The sequence below is a fragment of the Blastomyces dermatitidis genome, assembly GCF_000003525.1.
Source record: "Blastomyces dermatitidis ER-3 genomic scaffold supercont1.2, whole genome shotgun sequence".
Lineage (NCBI taxonomy): Eukaryota > Fungi > Ascomycota > Eurotiomycetes > Onygenales > Ajellomycetaceae > Blastomyces > Blastomyces dermatitidis.
In genome coordinates this window covers 8,149,566-8,166,806 of record NW_025544775.1, presented here as the reverse complement: position 1 = coordinate 8,166,806, position 17,241 = coordinate 8,149,566, and the positions used below count along the sequence as shown (strand labels likewise).

The following is a 17,241-nucleotide window of genomic DNA, read 5'->3' as shown; positions in this document are numbered from 1 at the left end:
TCTTACAGGTGTAAAAGTTGGGAATGTTTAATTTTACATTTGTATTTGGTTTTGACAGACTATCTTGGTGGTTTGGGTGTTTTTGTATGTGATTCTTGTTATCTCGAGGGGGGGTGTTGGCCCTTATGGCTGTTGCGGTTAGCGATCCCACTAGATCACGTGACCCACCACTATATTATGTTCCTGTAGATAGATCTATCAATACAACCTTCAACTATCCTACACATATTGTGCGAGGTCAGGGTCATGATTATGTAATGAGGTCAAGTGGCGCACTTAGCGAGGTCAAGTTTTCTGTATACACACAAGCTAGCAACCTTTCAATCACACAAGCTTTACACCTTCCACATATTCACCATCAATTTGGAAATGAAAGGACTGGGTTCAGCCACCACGCTAAGCCATATTAGGCTACAAGGTTAATTTGACTTTCTTCCCCTTGAAAGTCAGCGAGTCTTAAGAGTCCGCTTTTCGACTCCCCAAGCTCCGTGTCTACAACTCTTGTTCCCGTCTACTTGGAATGCTCCGAAGCGGAAATGGACGTCCTCTGGTCCATCTTCGCCAAATGTAGCGACTGCACGCTCAGCCCATTACTCACCGCGGTAATTGGACTTGGTCTCACAGCATGGACGCTCAAACAGTACGTGTTTGGTCGTGAACCATCTCCTGTCACCTATCAGGTACCAATTCCCTCAGAGCTATCGGATCAATGGGATGGGAAGACGTGGGACGATGTTAGTGTAAAGGATAGGAGAATTCTGGAGGGCCAGGCAAATGGAGTAAGTTTGATCCTGGTGAAAATGCAATTTGATACCTACCTAGGTAGTAAAACCTTTGTTAGCAATGGAGTGCGCGGACTTGTGAAGTATATCAGTGCATTATCGCTAATGATTTTTCCTTTTCTTATTGAATTTAGAAATGGGATGAGAAGAAAATTCTTAGTTATTGTCCTGCTGACGGACGTATACTCGGAGACGTAAACTCTGGAATCAAACCAGCTACGAAGCAGGATATAGATCTTGCGCTCACACGAGCAGAAGCTGCGCAATCGATATGGCAGCATACGACCTTTGCTGAGAGGAGAAGGGTATTGAGAACCCTATTGAAGTGCGCATATGAGCCCCAACCACAGTACCTTGCTACTACGTTTGTTGCTTCGACTGACAATTTGATCCACTCAACAGGTATATCCTTAACCATCAGGATGAAATCGCTTCTGCATGCTGTCTAGACTCAGGAAAAACGAAAGTTGATGCCGCGTTTGGCGAGATCTTGGTTACGGTTGAGAAGCTAAAATGGACTATTGACCACGGAGAGAAATCCCTTGCGACCGACCGCCGACCCACGAATCTGCTTATGATGTACAAAAGAAACACCGTTCGTTATGAGCCGCTTGGTGTCATCTTGGCCTGCATATCATGGAATTACCCCTTCCACAACTTGATCTCACCGGTTATTAGCTCAATATTTGCTGGAAATTCTATCATTATTAAGCCCTCTGAACATACAGCTTGGAGCTCCCTCTACTTTCGTGATCTCATACGAGGAGCACTTGCTAGCTGTGGGCATCCTGAAGACCTGGTTCAGACAGTCGTTTGTCTTCCTAAGGAAGCAGATAGTTTAACATCTCATCATGGCGTGAACCATATCATTTTCATTGGCTCCCGAGCTGTTGCGCACCATGTCTGCAAATCATCCGCCAAGTCACTCACTCCTGTCACTGTGGAACTCGGGGGCAAAGATCCTGCTGTTATTCTCGACGATCCAGCCACCATCAAGGGCCTTCCTAGTATTACCTCCATTCTCATGCGGGGGGTTTTTCAATCCGCTGGCCAAAACTGTGTTGGAATTGAACGCATTATCGCACTCCCTGGAACCTATGACAAAATACTGGAAGCCGTCACCCCTAGAGTAAAAGCACTCCGCCTCGGATCCGTGCTCTTTGAATCGAATGAATACTCAAAGAATCCGGGGCTGGGACTTTCAACCCCCGACATGGGAGCCATGGTCTCTCAGAAGACATTCGACGAATTAGAAGATTTGATCTCTGAAGCCGTGGATCAAGGCGCGCATCTCATCCATGGCGGCAAACGCCATAGCCACCCGAAATATCCGTTTGGGCATTATTTCACGCCTACGCTTCTAGCCAATGTGACTACTACAATGCGGATCGCACGCACCGAGCTATTTGCACCCGTCTTCCTCCTTATGCCAGCCAAGGACGTTCCTGATGCCATTAGAATAGCAAATTCCACAGAGTTTGGGCTAGGTGCGAGCGTTTTCGGGCATAATCGAAGGGATGTCGAGAAGTGCGTTTCGCAAATCAAGGCCGGGATGGTCTCCGTGAATGACTTTGCCACATACTATGCCGTGGGACTGCCATTTGGGGGAGTAAAAGGCAGTGGGTATGGCCGATTTGGCGGGGCAGAAGGGTTGAAGAATTTGTGCAATATGAAGGCGGTCTGTGAGGATCGGTACCCATTAGTTCAAACACATATACCGCCGCCTGTCGATTACCCGATTCAGAAAGGGGATGTGCACAAGAAAGACGGACGGGGCGCGTGGGAGATGTGTAAGGGCATTGTGGAGACGGGGTATCAACCCTCTCTTGTTGGGAAGGTGAAAGGTGTGGGGAAGATTCTAAAGAATTTATAATCTATGATCACTGCACACCAGAAGCAATGAAGCGGTTCGGAGCAGACGCATGTCTCTTGGAAAACTGGAATGCTGGATTGTACAATATCAAATGGTAACACTCCTTAATCACATTAATCATGAATACTACCCAACTAATTGGGTGGGACAAATTTTACACACAGATTTTGATGAAAACCATATTCAGAACACAAGGAAAAGGCATATACAAAAGCAATGTGTGGTTGAAATGGGATATAGAGTACTGTACAGGGCGATATGACAACGACAGACAACAATGGGGTGTTCAGGTAGTCAAAGACACCGCAAAGGCCGCGTCGCAGTTCCTCAATTAGAACAACATTCAGCTCATCAATCTCCCACAAAGCACAAAGTAGTCGTTATCTTGTCAATACATGCGAAACTGGCCATAAAAATACGTTCATTCAATCATCAAATATCAAAATAAGGCACAACAGCCTAACAAGCCTCACGGTCTCCTGGCCCCAAGCTCAACTTGTCTTCTCACAAGCAAGCCTCTAAATTCTGGTTCTGGTCAATCCATGTCGGCGTCTACCGGTGGTATGCGTCCCCATGCTCCTCCTTCGCCTCGAGACGCCGCCGCAGGTCAGGCAAGAGATTACGGCATTGAAAACAGACACGATACCGCTGACGATGGCCGTGATTACGGACCCGATTGTGCTGACAATGGCCATTAGACAGGCCCCTAGTGAACGAAGAGCTCCTTGGATCTGTTTCATGAGAGAGAAATGGTGTTAAAAAATGAATAGGGCCACTTTTGGAATGGCGGTTGAGAAAAATCCCACTCACGCATGAAACTACGGCGCCCATTGTGAAGCTCTGGTTCTGTTCCTCTTGTTTGCTTTGAGGGTATGTATATGTGGATATGTTGAATGGGTATACTATAAGCTTGAATGTATTTGGGAGGCAGCTTTGTGTTGTGTAGTGTAGAGTTAGAAAATATGTACGGTGGGCTCTGGGTATCAGGTTCGAATGATATATATGTAGGTAGATATATAGATGTAGATAAATAAATGAAAATTGTTTGAGAAGATATTATGCTCCGACCTTGAAATCGAGGAACTTTACCCCAGTATATATAGAGAGACAGGCTCAGATAGAAACCCGACCACGAAAGGAATTACTTATACTAAAATGCCATGATTTCAATTATCTACGCCTGATGATCCCATTTCTAGCATCAAACCTTGTAGGAAGGTGTCAAGCACGACCATGACCATCGTCATAATTATATTTAGATATATTTTTGTCTGTGGGATGGTTAATCTCTTGTCTCTTGTGCGCTGACGTCGGGACCTGGTGGCAAGTGTTTTTTCCCAAACAGGAAATACAAGTTGGCGGGAGAGATTAAACAGTGACGTCAAGCTGACATCATCTTACTTCTTCTGGTTTAGCGTCATTTTATGCAATGCTTGTTCTTGAAACTACACTATTCTATATATAGGCATATAAGCGAGGGCGGTGTAGAACGACATAATTACCTCGAGGATGAAAAAAATATTTCAGCACAGAGAGTAGTTAGTTATTTATATTTCTTCTGCTCCCTCTATTCTATCTTCCTTCACTTGGTTCTAAGGGGACGAGGCATGAAGAAAAGGAGCAAAATGGGCGGGGCTAGTTGACTCTCTAGCGATTTCATGTCTCCAGAAACCATGTTCAAAATCAACTTCCAGAAAACATGGGTGACGATGATCTGACTCCGATACGGGTCAGGGGCAAGAGACATAAAATACCAGTCTCTCAGGACAAAGAGACGGCGCGAAGAAGACAAAAGCGTCGTGGTAAGTATCCGCAGGGCCGTGTCCCCGTTAAACCCAGCAAGCGGAAGGTTCAGGAAAATATCCCGCCCCGCGATGGCAAGAGAATAAAGTCCGAGGGCACCAAGATCAGCCGCCTCGAAGCTCTGCCAGCGGAATTGATTGAGAAAATCTTCCTCGATTCACTGGAGCCTAATCTAGCCTGGGCATCGCCGCGTTTTGGGGCCATACTGTCCAGGAAGCGCATCTACAAAATCTTAACTTTCCTCGCCTTCTTCAACGACCATGAACCTCCAGAGCTGCCTCCAGACGACAACGTCGCCTCTTTCATCTCAAACATTCTCCGGCCTCTGAAATACGTACCTCTGGATGTTGATACGCAAAAGTCGCTTCAGCATGATGTCCTCGGCTGTCGATGGTTCACTTTACCTCTTCTCAAGGAATGCCAACGTGATATGTTTTACGCGGCGATGCAGAAACGAATTTTTGGTCCCAGTGCACCAACTGTGGCATTCGATCCCGCATCGAGAGATGTTTTGAATCAACGCCTTGGTGAGGAGGACCCCGGGCAATGGAACATGATTTTACCAGGAACTATCCGGCTTGATGACCTTTGTGCTTTGTATATTTGCCCTTCAACAGTTTCGTTTATGGAGCCGTCGGGGGTTGCTCACTTCTTACCAATGGTCATTTGGACAATCCCTGACAAATTTTTTGAACGGCGGCCGTGGACTGACGAAAAATTCCAACTTCTACATCACCTGCTCATGTTTACTCCTTATGGCCTGGTATTAGATGTCCCTGCAGAGATTTACCCCAGTCTCTCTTCGTTCGATATTCCACGGGAAAGAATACAAGATTGCATTCATCATGCCATCATGGAGGAAAACGTTTGGATTCTGTCTGAGCTATTGGCATGGGATGAAAGGGCTTATAATTGCGCTATTAACGGCGTGGACATGCCCGAGTATGAGATACGCGGTGAACATTTCATAACCGCTGTAAAGCGATCCGAAGGCCCGGGTCTTCTGCAGGTTTTACTACGTGGAGGTGCGGAATCGATACCGCATGACGACCCGGAAATTACGGAATGGGCATTGAGACAAAAAAATGGTGAATTTGGTGAATTTGGTGAATGGCTCCTGAGCTATCTCGTTGAAGTGCCACCTCGAAGGCAGGGTCTGTTCTCGCTCTTTGAGGGCGGCTGGGCTTTGCGTTACCGCCGTGGGCGTGATTTTCCCGATGATCCACAATGTTACGTTTGGTGGGAGGGATTTGAAAAATATGTCAAAGATCAACTGCCCAAGGGTAGACACTCACGTAGCCTTTTGCACTCCTTTTTAATGACGCCTGACTGGTCACAGTTGAGCATGATTAAACAGAAAAAAGCCGAACATGGGTAGTATATAGACTATTATCATCGTCCCCATCTTTCATACATACTAGATCTTCTCCTTTTTATAAAAGTAATCGGTGGGTGTTGTGATGAGGAAATACTCTTCAGTTCTATTTCTAACCCCGCCCCACCCTTATCCCTGACATGGACAACTCTAGAGCCAATGCAGATTCTCTTCGGAGCAGTTCAGAGCAACGATCCTCGAAACATGTCCGGGATATGCACCTTCAACTAACAAAAGGCAAATTATATACCTGCCTGCATCTTTGCCAATCGCGGCACGCATTTTTCGAAACTTACTTTCACGGCGAAAAGCGAGAAAGAGATAGAAACAGAAATACTAATCTAAACTCCCTCTATTGGAATTATATATCCAAAAGATAGAAAATCTGCTTTTCTTTTTTGCCTTGTTATTTTATTTTTATTCATTTATATTTTCTTATACTCTGTATACGCCCGCCCACCTGTTCTCCAGAACTTAAAACGAGCCATTCGTTCTCGCACAGTTACCCAGCTAAAGAGGCAGAACAAAAAACCGTCATCAGCAACAAATAGTAAATGTTCCTTCAGCCGTACTTTGTCCATACCCAGGAGCCTGGCTCCTCGACGCAGCCACGTAGTTAGTTACTGTACATTAAAGGGCACTTTTCAACAGAGCCAATGACACTGACGCGCTGAAAATTTCTGCAACACTGATCGAGTATCGATCCACGGTGAAGAGGCTCGGAGGAATTTGGAGGCGTTGCTGAGCAATGACCATATGTACTGCAGAGTATTTCAGATGTACCCATCCGTGGTTCGTAGTTCAGTTGCTACAGCAGGCCAATCAATGAGGTACATGTACTACTTTTGCTATTGTATAACTGTATACAAGCTGGCTAGCTAGAGAGTTTTATTTTCATCCCAATTCGTTACAACCATATCCTTCGTGATGTTAAGAGAGCAAGGAAATCATATATGACGCGAGCTTCAGATGGGCGATATTGGCACTGATGGCCCCAGGGTTTTGATAAAGGAAATCTTTTTTATTCCACAAGCTCGTAAAACTTCTTCTTCAAGGGCATGAGAGATGAATAGTATGAACCCAGCAGTCGTCACGGCTAGTCAAAAAGCGAATCAAAATAGCTAGCCTGTCGGTTACATTTCAAGCTGGAAACGGGAAGGAGATAACTAGTTATGTCATCATTATCATCATAATAGAAGCAAGAGATGATCAAAGTCAAAAGAGCAAATTTCAACAGCAAAAAATATATAAATATAAATATAAAAATGAAAAAATGAAAAATATAAAAAATATAGAATGAAAATGAAAAAATAACCACCCTTGACTGCCCACATCAACTGTACTTTCATCATAAATTTTTCAGCTTTCAAAGATTTCCCTCTCCCTCTCCCTCTGTTCATACTTCACCAAGAGAGCCTTGATACTTTGATCCGTAGCCGGAACCTCCCCCTTGCGATCCGTAAACAAAATCCTCAAGAACGGATCATCATCCTTCCGATCTGCCATTCTAGCAGCAGCCCGGTAATGCGTCTGTCGAACCGGCCACGGGAACGGATACCCATAGTTCTTGGCGCGGATGTGCATGCCGAGCATGTACTTGAAGGTCTCTAGGTCACGGTCGTCAATTACCTGCCGTAACACGGCCTTGGATCGATCGCGCCGTTCGTTTTCGTCGATGTATGCTTCTGTGGATAGAAGGGTTAGGAATTCTAGTTTTTCGGGTGTCCAGGGTGGGCAGAGGAGGCGGTCGGGTATCCGGCAGGGCTCACGGGTGCTACAGGAGGGGAGGCGGAAGACATCTGTCTCTTGGAAGATGGGGCTTCGTTCACGGATTTGGACGGAGCCGGAGTTGAACCAGATTGCTATTTTGCGCGAGGCACTGTGCGTGCTGGCAGCTGAAGCGCCCAGAATAATGCTCATGTTCGTGGTGTTGGGAGCGGGCGTGGGCGTGATGGGAATGAATGTAGATGTCGAGGGGTTATTTTCTGGCTGTATATTTGGTGGTTGGGATATCCGAGCCTCGACGGTGAGATCACCGCTGCCCCGGCTCCCAGGGGGCCGAGGGTCGAAGCGGTCCATGGATTCCCAGTATGGCTTGAGATTTTCCAATTTCTGGCAATCGGCGCAAGATATTCTGAGATATTTGCATTTTTCACGTATAACATGTTCCACATGCTCGCGCTGGCATTTGCGCATGAGAGGTAAAGTGCACCATCGGCACTTGAGGATTTCAGTTTGAAGGGAAGCCCGTTGCGAAGCTGAGAGGGAAAAGTAGTCAAGGGGGAGGTAAGGCTTTGTGAAGAAGCCAGTTCGGGCCGACTCATTGTTGCTGCTGAAGGCTAGGCGGATGAGCCAGGTATGAATGACATCGTTGGACAAGGCAAGGGCGATGGGGAGAGATGTGCGAGGGAGATTAATTTCTAGACATTCGAAGAATATTTTCTGGATCAGTTCGATCGGGAGCCGTTCCAATGGTGTCCTTCGTAGAGAGTGATGCCATTGTTGATGTTGCCGCGGGCTATCCATACTGGGCCGGGGCATGCCTAGGGCCCCCATTGACGGATTCATTAAGCCTGGTCGTGTATCTGGAGCCTGGCTCTGGCAAGCATGTACATGTATGTACCTTCCGACGGCGTGGATGGGAGCTCGTCTCGAGACATCCACAAAGACTCCGCTTGAACAGCTTTCACCCTTTGGTATCCAGGTGGTTGAATTGGGGTGAACTAAATATGAATAACTGTCTCAGTGCAACTGTTTCCGGCCGTCAAGTCTATGCGCTGCGGAGGAGGAGCCGATAGATGCAAAAGAGTCTGACAGAAGGAGGAGCAGCGAGTTTTGAACACTGTGTGTATATATTTGGACGTGTGAAGCGAGGTTTTCGAATTTTCGTCTGCGCAGTAGAAGGAGCCCAGAGCGTTCAAAGCGGATCGGACTTCGTCAACATCCAGATCCTAGTCTGTTTATCATGTGTAGCGTTATTATTGAAGTAACCGGGCTTCTTGTCCAATTTTTTTTTTTTTTTTTTTTTTTTTTTTTTTGTATTTTTCTTTTGCCTTTATTGCTTATCCAGAGAAAAACAATAGAGGGTGGCTCGTGTTAAAGAGGAAGGGCGGGGGGAGGAATTAGATCAATTCAATTTTCCCAACATCGCTCATGCCTAGGTCGCCCATCAGCTTCTCGCCGATTGCAGAAGGGAACAATAAGTTAAGTGATCGGAATAAATACCTGCTGAGTGTGCATCGGTTTTAAAATCCACGAGATTTCATTTCCCACGTCATGTAGATCAAGCAATGTGATGCCATGTGTAACGAGCGCTTGAGCTAGTTTTATTGGTCTGATAACTCTTGTATGTGCCCTTTTGAGTAACTCTGCAGTGTATGTAGTTATGTAGTTAGTTATGAACGGGGAATGACCTTCCTTAACAGTAATTGATCGGCCCATTTATATTTCCATACTGCTGGATAAACTAGTTACCCACCCACCCACACGCTCTCATCTGCCCCTCCAAACCGTCCCAACTGTCCCAAGCGAGGGGCGCCATGGGTTGTCCAAAATGGGGAAAAAGCAAAGAGAGCCGGGAAGAGCGGGAGACGAATAAGCATGTAGACCGCTGTGGGGGGCTTTGCTCTGCGTAATCTAGCATCCCTGACTTTCTTCGCTTGGGTTAAGCTTGAGGCCTGACCCGAGAGAGGGGGTCAGCGATAGTTTCGATGAAAAAGAGTTGATGACGACAAAGTAAGTTATACACCTGTTATTCGATAAGTATTGCCTCCCATTTCTTGGCCTTAATTGAGTTATTGGGAGAGCAGCCACAACTCTCTCGGCTCTCATCATTTTAACAACTCAATAGTCCGTACAACCATCGTAGCGGGGATGTGAGAGGAGTTGGCCGTCCGTGTCGCTTGGGCATCAACGGCGCCGCAGCTCGGGCTTCAGAATAATGAGCTAGACGGAGTACGGAGTAACTAACTACGCAGTAGTAGGCTCTTGGTGTATTTCTGCTTTAGCCACTGGTTAGTGGTCACTGCATTAACTAAGCTGTAACTAACCAAGTTACTCCGTACGGAGTAGCTAGTTGCCATTTGGAGCAAACAGCGATTCTCCCCCACATGGGTCTGTGAAAGTACACGTTGATCTGTTGTTCTCTCGTAGCCTCGTAGGCACGACATACCGCCTGTTTCTTGAGGCCGGTCCCTTTAGCACAGTTATTGTTGCGCATGTTATAGTTGACCCTGACTGCTGGGACGGAACATTTGCCATGATGCAAGAATAGTTCACACCAGCCGCCATACGAACCTGACTGTCGGGTCCAGCTGCGTAGGTTGGACCGTTCCGCTGGGAATCCGGTGTGCTGGGAATCTGGTTGGGTTGAGGGTGGTTGGCGAAGAATCGTAACTAGCGGACGGGGGCAAAATAACCTGCGTTTCCCACGCTGAAGAACCGATCCAGGCGGGATTTCAAACTGGCCCAACCCAACCCCTACGTGTCTATTATTTATCCTAGTCTTCTGTACTTCTTGTTCCTCGTTGTACGCAGCGTACATAGCTGTGGGTGGTTTCCATTTCCAATCGACGAAGAGGCTTGCATGGGTTTGGCAGGTTCCTTAACTGTAGTTTAGGCGTCCTTTAACTATAAACTTCCCTAGACCGACCTCCCTAAAATTAGGCGCACTTCCTGCGCCGACTAACCCTCTATCGCCTTCTGCACTTACTCAACATTGGGCCCTATTTTCATCAAGCTTGGTTACCAACAGTCTACAGATATGGCTGCGCAATGTTCAAGCATAGATGCCGGCGGTCCTCTTCAAAGATCATAAGCCGGTTCGAATTCATAGTTACCCCTCTACACTTCAGCGCTTCCCTGACGATCTCATACACGCCCCGCCAGCGGAAATGAGGGACGGTTGAAACTGGTATAACTACTGGATAACTATCTCTCCGTCAACAAATTCAGGAGTGCAACTTAAATGGAAGTCAGCCAGCCAGTTCCCGCGACAAGAAATTGAACTCCATTGTTTAAATGATTAAAAAATAAGAAAAAGGTGCGCAGGTTCTTAGAGTATTCCCTAATTGACCAATACCAGTATTCCAAATACCCAGCCCATTTAAGAGAGTGCTCTGAAGCGGTAATTGAACGGCGCAAACTCCAACCCCACACTCTCACCCGCTACTTAATAAATGTAGCTCAGACCATGGGAGGGGGAAGAATTATTGGCCAATTTGTAGAATTCCATACTCCGTACAACTTGGTAAAATGTTTGCAACAGGCCAGTGGGAGAAAATAATGGAATGGATAAAATGGTGCTATCACCCCCTCAAATCTTGTCATCGGACACAGCGTCCCGCAACGGATGGTGGGGGAGAAGAGGAAGCTACTTGGGGGCAGGGCAGCAACAAGAGAGTTGATTGAAAAAGAGACAGGCTTCTAACAGTGGTGATTTGATATTCTGTGTAATAATTCTTAATTGCTACATAAAAGAGTTGGGTGATTGTTAAGTCTAGTTGATCTCGGTCTGGCTCGAACCCTTGCAGGCTACGGTCATGGTCAACGAAGGAAACACAATATACAATATCCAAACCCCTTCTTCTTCTTCTCTCCATTCATTCATAATTCCAGCATCAAACGTGCTTAGACCATCAGGCAGCTTCGTGCAGCACGTGGTAATATGTAACAAGCGGATAGAAATCCTACATTTCAAAGCCATGTTTTGCAACTAGGTAGAACTATTAGCCGTTGGTGTTTCAAAAGAGCACCGAGGAAACGAGATCAATGAGAAAAAATGGCAATAAGTGTATCAGATATAATGCCTTGTCAAAGGCGGTGGTCATCAGTGTATAGACTATGTTGACCGTCGTGATAAAAAAAGGTAAAAATCATCATGCAAGGATGGCGCTAAGGGAGACAAGGGAGTATAGAAGAGGAACAAAAGAAGTGAGGGGCATTACACACCTGAATTGCGGCATACTGTATCAAGGACTCAAACTGTGTTTTTTGTCTTGATTCAACGGTTAGCACCAGAACAGTGGTTTTTTGTTCAACATCATGTTCGATAGCAAAAGGCAAATCAGGTAGTATGGGACTATATCGTCTTTGTCGACGGAAGCCGACTTGGACATATGCTTGTCTTTTTTAATGTCACGTATCATCATGAAGACGTAGGGAAAGCTTGTGGTTGATGCGACGTACAGTTAGTGGTCTGTGAAGATACATCAAGTGTAACCATTCTATCCGTTAGCTGCGTTACGCAGGAGTCAGTGAAAACCCTGATAAAATGGATAGATGCTATCAAAGGAACATAATATTTTCAGAAAAGCATGAATGGTATTTATAAAAAAATAGGTTGTCTGCATCGAAAACTCGAATAAGACTCGTCATCTAGGGGATCATCATAGAAAGGTATGATATGAAATGATATAGGAACCATCACTTGAAATGTTCATGTACACACCTTACACGTCTGGCTTACCCCGAGTGAGTGTGCAATAAATATTGCCATTACTCTGCAAGTATTCGAAAATATATTAGAAAATAGATCTAAACATCGAAATCGTGATAGCAGACAGCATCGGACTTGAATAAATCAGTGGGCAAGGTTTTCTAGGCCTGCCACGAAAGGGCATGTCCATCATAACCGGGTTGTTATATCAACACCGTCAGAGCCCAGTGCCATTCATCCTAGAAAGTATGGTTGGTGGGTGGGATAAAAAGGAAATTACGGCTAGTCTCTTACGGAAATAGAGCTAGTCCCTCCCATCGAAGTGAGTCGGAGCTGCGTTGTTTAGGATCAATGGACCATTAAGGGTCATCTGCTGCACTTGGCGGGGGTTAGCGGATGCAGATAATCAATAATATATATATTGGTGAGAATACAAGTGGAGGAAGTGAGAGTTTGAATCAGTAATAGCCATTTTATATCGTCAACAACCCGAAGGTCTCGGCCGGTAATTTCCAGCGTATATTATACAAAAATTGATCATCATATGAGGGCAGGTTGTTTTGAAGAGTGGTGTGGACAGGAGAAAGAGCATACCCATAGTGATTCCAGAATCCAAGCCATGGTTTCGTGGTCAAATGATCTGTTGGATCTGTTTTTTTTTATTGTCAGCGTAATACTTTGTCGAGCTAATACCAGAGGTAAACCCTCAAACGTATAAAATCAATCAAAGTCAAAAATAATATCAGTCTGACGTGCAACGTAGTTTCACACCCCTGAAGGGGTCAAAGACTCTAGTTTATGCGGTTGTGCTGGATCATCACCAAAGTAGAGAGAAGAGCAGGATTGCGAGAAACACAGGAGAAAAGGGAACAACATACCAGGTTAGTGCTGACTTAAACACATGGGCGAGAATTGAAGACAAAACATGGTCACAGCATTAAGATGCCATTTGGCTTCCCAGATGCAATTGTTGAGAACATTGCGTTTCTGTTGACTATGATTATTATTATTATTATTGTGGACGTTGGAGAAGAAGGCTGTGAAAGGAGGGAAAAAAAATCGAGCTTTTCTATGAGCGGCTTACCGAGACGCCTTACCTAATACGGTTACAGCAGCTTCCCTAGCTGTTTGCACTGTTTGTTTGTTTAGAATCAACCCGTCATGTGATCCAGCCTTCCGTTCTTGAACAAGTAAAAATCGCAAGAATAAGGAACCCATTTAGATCATGATAGCTATTATAGGTAGATCTGAAGCCATTTTCCGCCCCTGCTGTAGCTATCATGTTTGATTCTCCCCTTTTCTAGGCGCAGTGGTTAAACCCCATGTGACAAGGCAAACAAAGGCCTTTCTTTTTGCTTAGAGAGAGAGGAGAGAGGAGAAAATAGTAGTAGCCGGGAACCACTGAACCACACCGAAGAAAGTGACTCGAACCAGACCCCCGAAAATAACCCGGGACTCGGGACTCGGGACTCGGGAGAGGGCTTGGCGGGGTTCCGAACAGCTCAAGCCCTCAAGCCCTCAAGCCCTCCTCAAACCCAGCAGCGAGGGAGAGCCGTCTTTTTTCTTTTCCCTTTTTGTTGATCAGAGCCCGCATCAGAATAGGATCAATTTCCCATTATCATTCTTATCCTTATTATCGGTATTGTTTATATTCAATATTCAATTTTAATTATATTATTATTACTATTATTATTATTTTATTATCATTCCTTTCAGCGCCCGGTTGTCCACGGGACGCACTGGGTTTGCTGGGAACCAACCAACGCAGGCGGATCGGTCCCCGGTTGGCCAGCCCAGCCTTTTGCCTGCCTTTTGCCTGCGTTTTCCGCGCTGGTTCTCAGGCTCCATAGTTACATATTATTAATATTATTATTTGACTCGTTGGCTGCGGAGTCCAATATCATATCACGACAATGGACGCGGCTATACAGAAGTATATAAATAATAATAATAATAATAATAATAATAATAATAATATATTGTCCTCCTCCTCTCCGGGCGCCCCCCCCCCCCCCCCCACGCAACTAGAAACCATATCCCACTATTCCTTTCTTGTATTCTATTATTTCCTCAGACAATTTAAATTAATTGAGTTAGCTAGTTCCCTTTCCTCTCTCGTCTCGTTCTTGATATCGGTGTGCAAACACTCCTATATATAGAGTTCCTTGATATTACAGCTATCAGCTATCTATCACCAAGCTTCCGCTCACCCCGCCGCCTTTCTTTCTCCCCCCCCCCACCAGTTAATTCTCCCCCGAAATCCGTCACCATGGCTGATGCAGACCGCGCCTCTACTCCTCCCGTGGGCCAGGAAAAGATCAACACCGATATCATCTCCCTCACACGCTTCCTGACAGAGGAGCAATCGAAACACCCAGAAGCCACTGGCGATTTCACGTTAGTTGAATACATAATCCCCTTTTTATCAATAATATATATATATATATATAGCTCATGAATTATATACCAATTGACTAAACCTCTATTACAGCCTTCTCTGCCATGCCCTCCAATTCTCCTTCAAATCCATCTCATACTACATCCGCCGCGCCACCCTGATCAACCTCACCGGTCTCGCAGGTTCCGCCAACACCACCGGTGACGACCAAAAGAAACTAGACGTCATCGGCAATGACCTCTTCATTGCCGCAATGCGCGGATCCGGCAAGTGCCGCATCCTCGTCTCCGAAGAAGAGGAGGAGGCCATAATCTTCGACGAGAGCCCCGAAGCCCGATACGCCGTCGTCTGCGACCCCATCGACGGCTCCTCCAACCTCGACGCCGGCGTCTCCGTCGGCACCATCTTTGGCGTCTTCAAGCTGACCGACGAGGCCCTGGCCCCGAACTACACCGTCACCGCCAAGGACGTCCTCCGCCCTGGCACAGAACTCGTCGCCGCCGGTTTCACCATGTACGGCGCCTCGGCTCAGCTCGTCATCACAATGAAGGGCGGCACGGTCAATGGCTTCACCATGGATACCTCCCTGGGCGAGTTCATCCTGACGCACCCCAACATGCGCCTCCCCGCCAAGCGCGCCATCTACAGCGTCAACGAGGGCAACTCCATGTACTGGGATGACTGGGTGCTCGAGTACTTCAAGGACCTGAAGTACCCGGCCTCCGGCAAGCCGTATAGTTCTCGATATATCGGTAGCATGGTTGCGGACGCGTACCGGACACTGCTGTACGGAGGCGTCTTCGCCTACCCGGCGGACAAGAAGAGTCCCAAGGGGAAGCTGCGAATCCTGTACGAGTGTGCGCCCATGGCTCTCGTGTTTGAGAATGCGGGCGGCCAGGCGCTTAATTCGCACATGGAAAGACTGCTTACCCTTGCTCCGGAGCATATCCATGACCGTAGCGGGGTGTTCTTGGGCAGCTACGATGAGGTTGAGAAGGTCAAAGAGTTCCATCGGAAGCATGCCAAGTAGGCTGAATCTTGTTTTTGTTTTTGTGTTCTCTTTTCTTGCCTTCTTCCGGATGGTTTAATCCCAGCGTCATCAACCTTTCCATACTGTTTATTGGATCCACCCTCACTCCATATGTATATATATACATATATCGCGTCATCATTGCGTACAGAGTGAGTTTTAAAAAATCTAGCTAAATTAGTTACTACTATATCATCATGTAAATAGCAGAGAAATACTGAGATATCCAGACCCACGTCCTCCTGTACTGTGTAATTTTATCCTAAAGTTCCTCCATACTTACTGTACATACATCTGAGAGATATCCCCCGAGGGAACCCCTCCGACCCCTCGAAATGTCAAAAGCCAACTAAGGTAACTAGTTCCCTTTTAGGAGGAGAAACTGAACCCCCACGCCGAGTTTCCGCAAGGGGAGTCCAAGAGTCATCAGCCAGCCAGCGGAATGGAATGGGATAACTAACTACGTAACTTCGTTACTTCCATAGTTAATCATCGAATTTTCCTAGCTTCGATCTCCAACTGACCAAATCATTATTGACTAACTTATTAAGGCATGAATGCTGACTTATTCCTGCTGCATGAGAGCATTGCTGAATTTGATTTTATAACATTCAGCATTTTTCTCTTTCCCCTTCTTCTTCTTCTTCTTCTTCTTTTCTTTTCTTTTCCTTTTTTGGCACTGCTCTGAATAGAGTTTGTTATGCCGATGCGCTCAACACACTATACACCTTTCCTGCTCACTCAAAATGTGTTTTTCATTCTGGAGTTTCTTGGGCTTGCTTGTAAGAGGCAGAGGTGGCCATGTCTGCCATATTCAGTTTGAATAATGGATGGACCGGAAGAGTCCGGATTGTCTGTCTGGGAATGGAAATGAGTGTTGGCTGGATGCTCTATCTGGGGCTACGTGACTTACAACACCTAGAATGAACGGGCAACAGCAGATCACAGAACAGCATCATGTGGCTTTCATTCTGGCCGCCATGACGGCAATGACTGGTAATAATGAATGTACGGAGTACGCTGTATTATTCTTACCATCTGGGTAGTTACAGAGTTACTAGGTATTGCTATTACTAGCCCTCTGTCTTGCCGTTACCATGGGGCATACAGCGTACACTTTTTGCAAAGAAGTAGATCGTTGGTGCCAACTCACTCAGGCTGAAAAAAACATATTAAACCTCATTAAAAGTACGTGCACTAGAGAACTATATCCACACCCCAGGACCCTTAATTAATATTTTTTTCATATTTAAACTCTCTTCTAATTCTAATTCTATGTACGGAGTACAGAGTAATTATTATTGTGCTGACACTAAGTTAAAGGGATTGATAGACAAGTTAGACTAGATTAGTAATATGTGAATACTGTGTGTGGTGTGGGGTGTGTGCTCCGCACTGTGTGTTTTATTTTAGAGAGAGCACTAAAGTTGAACTGTGCCCAAAAATACGGGGTCAAAACTGTAATCTGTGATACCATGTAACTTATTAATGCGATATTGATTGGCTGGCCTTGTCTGCTTGCCTGAGTGCTGCGTCTGGGGAAG

At 45.9% G+C, this 17,241-nt stretch overlaps 5 protein-coding genes across 6 annotated transcripts; 3 read left to right on the top strand and 2 right to left on the bottom strand.

Moving 5' to 3' along the window:
• The first annotated feature begins 330 nt into the window (after positions 1 to 330).
• Positions 331 to 3,708, top strand: BDCG_02394 (NAD-dependent aldehyde dehydrogenase). The gene is made up of 3 exons (XM_045417936.1): positions 331 to 779; positions 917 to 1,107; positions 1,185 to 3,708. Exons 1-3 carry the CDS (start codon positions 537 to 539, stop codon positions 2,653 to 2,655), a joined length of 1,905 nt encoding a protein of 634 aa, XP_045274629.1. The 5' UTR covers positions 331 to 536; the 3' UTR covers positions 2,656 to 3,708.
• A 498-nt stretch (positions 3,709 to 4,206) lies between these two features.
• Positions 4,207 to 8,890, top strand: BDCG_02392 (uncharacterized protein). Its single transcript, XM_045417935.1, has one exon. It carries the CDS (start codon positions 4,355 to 4,357, stop codon positions 5,834 to 5,836), a length of 1,482 nt encoding a protein of 493 aa, XP_045274628.1. The 5' UTR covers positions 4,207 to 4,354; the 3' UTR covers positions 5,837 to 8,890.
• BDCG_02391 lies at positions 6,239 to 10,707 on the bottom strand. 2 transcript variants are annotated; one of them, XM_045417933.1, is made up of 3 exons: positions 10,005 to 10,707; positions 9,059 to 9,831; positions 6,239 to 8,990 (listed from the first exon to the last, which is right to left on the bottom strand). In XM_045417933.1, the coding sequence occupies exon 3, from the start codon at positions 8,399 to 8,401 to the stop codon at positions 7,193 to 7,195; it is 1,209 nt and encodes a 402-aa protein (XP_045280030.1). In that variant the 5' UTR covers positions 8,402 to 8,990; positions 9,059 to 9,831; positions 10,005 to 10,707; the 3' UTR covers positions 6,239 to 7,192. The 2 variants fall into 2 exon arrangements, with proteins under 2 accessions (XP_045280030.1, XP_045280031.1); XM_045417934.1 differs by having other exon boundaries at positions 6,274 to 8,990; positions 9,059 to 10,192; positions 10,252 to 10,329.
• Positions 10,708 to 11,250: 543 nt separating this feature from the next.
• Positions 11,251 to 14,236, bottom strand: BDCG_16574 (uncharacterized protein). The gene is made up of 7 exons (XM_045425789.1): positions 13,148 to 14,236; positions 12,864 to 12,918; positions 12,564 to 12,647; positions 12,282 to 12,333; positions 12,020 to 12,068; positions 11,783 to 11,828; positions 11,251 to 11,546 (listed from the first exon to the last, which is right to left on the bottom strand). The coding sequence occupies exon 7, from the start codon at positions 11,535 to 11,537 to the stop codon at positions 11,331 to 11,333; it is 207 nt and encodes a 68-aa protein (XP_045280029.1). The 5' UTR covers positions 11,538 to 11,546; positions 11,783 to 11,828; positions 12,020 to 12,068; positions 12,282 to 12,333; positions 12,564 to 12,647; positions 12,864 to 12,918; positions 13,148 to 14,236; the 3' UTR covers positions 11,251 to 11,330.
• Positions 13,517 to 17,091, top strand: BDCG_02390 (fructose-1,6-bisphosphatase I). Its single transcript, XM_045417932.1, has 3 exons — positions 13,517 to 14,666; positions 14,761 to 16,885; positions 17,021 to 17,091. Exons 1-2 carry the CDS (start codon positions 14,539 to 14,541, stop codon positions 15,695 to 15,697), a joined length of 1,065 nt encoding a protein of 354 aa, XP_045274627.1. The 5' UTR covers positions 13,517 to 14,538; the 3' UTR covers positions 15,698 to 16,885; positions 17,021 to 17,091.
• Positions 17,092 to 17,241: the final 150 nt, after the last annotated feature.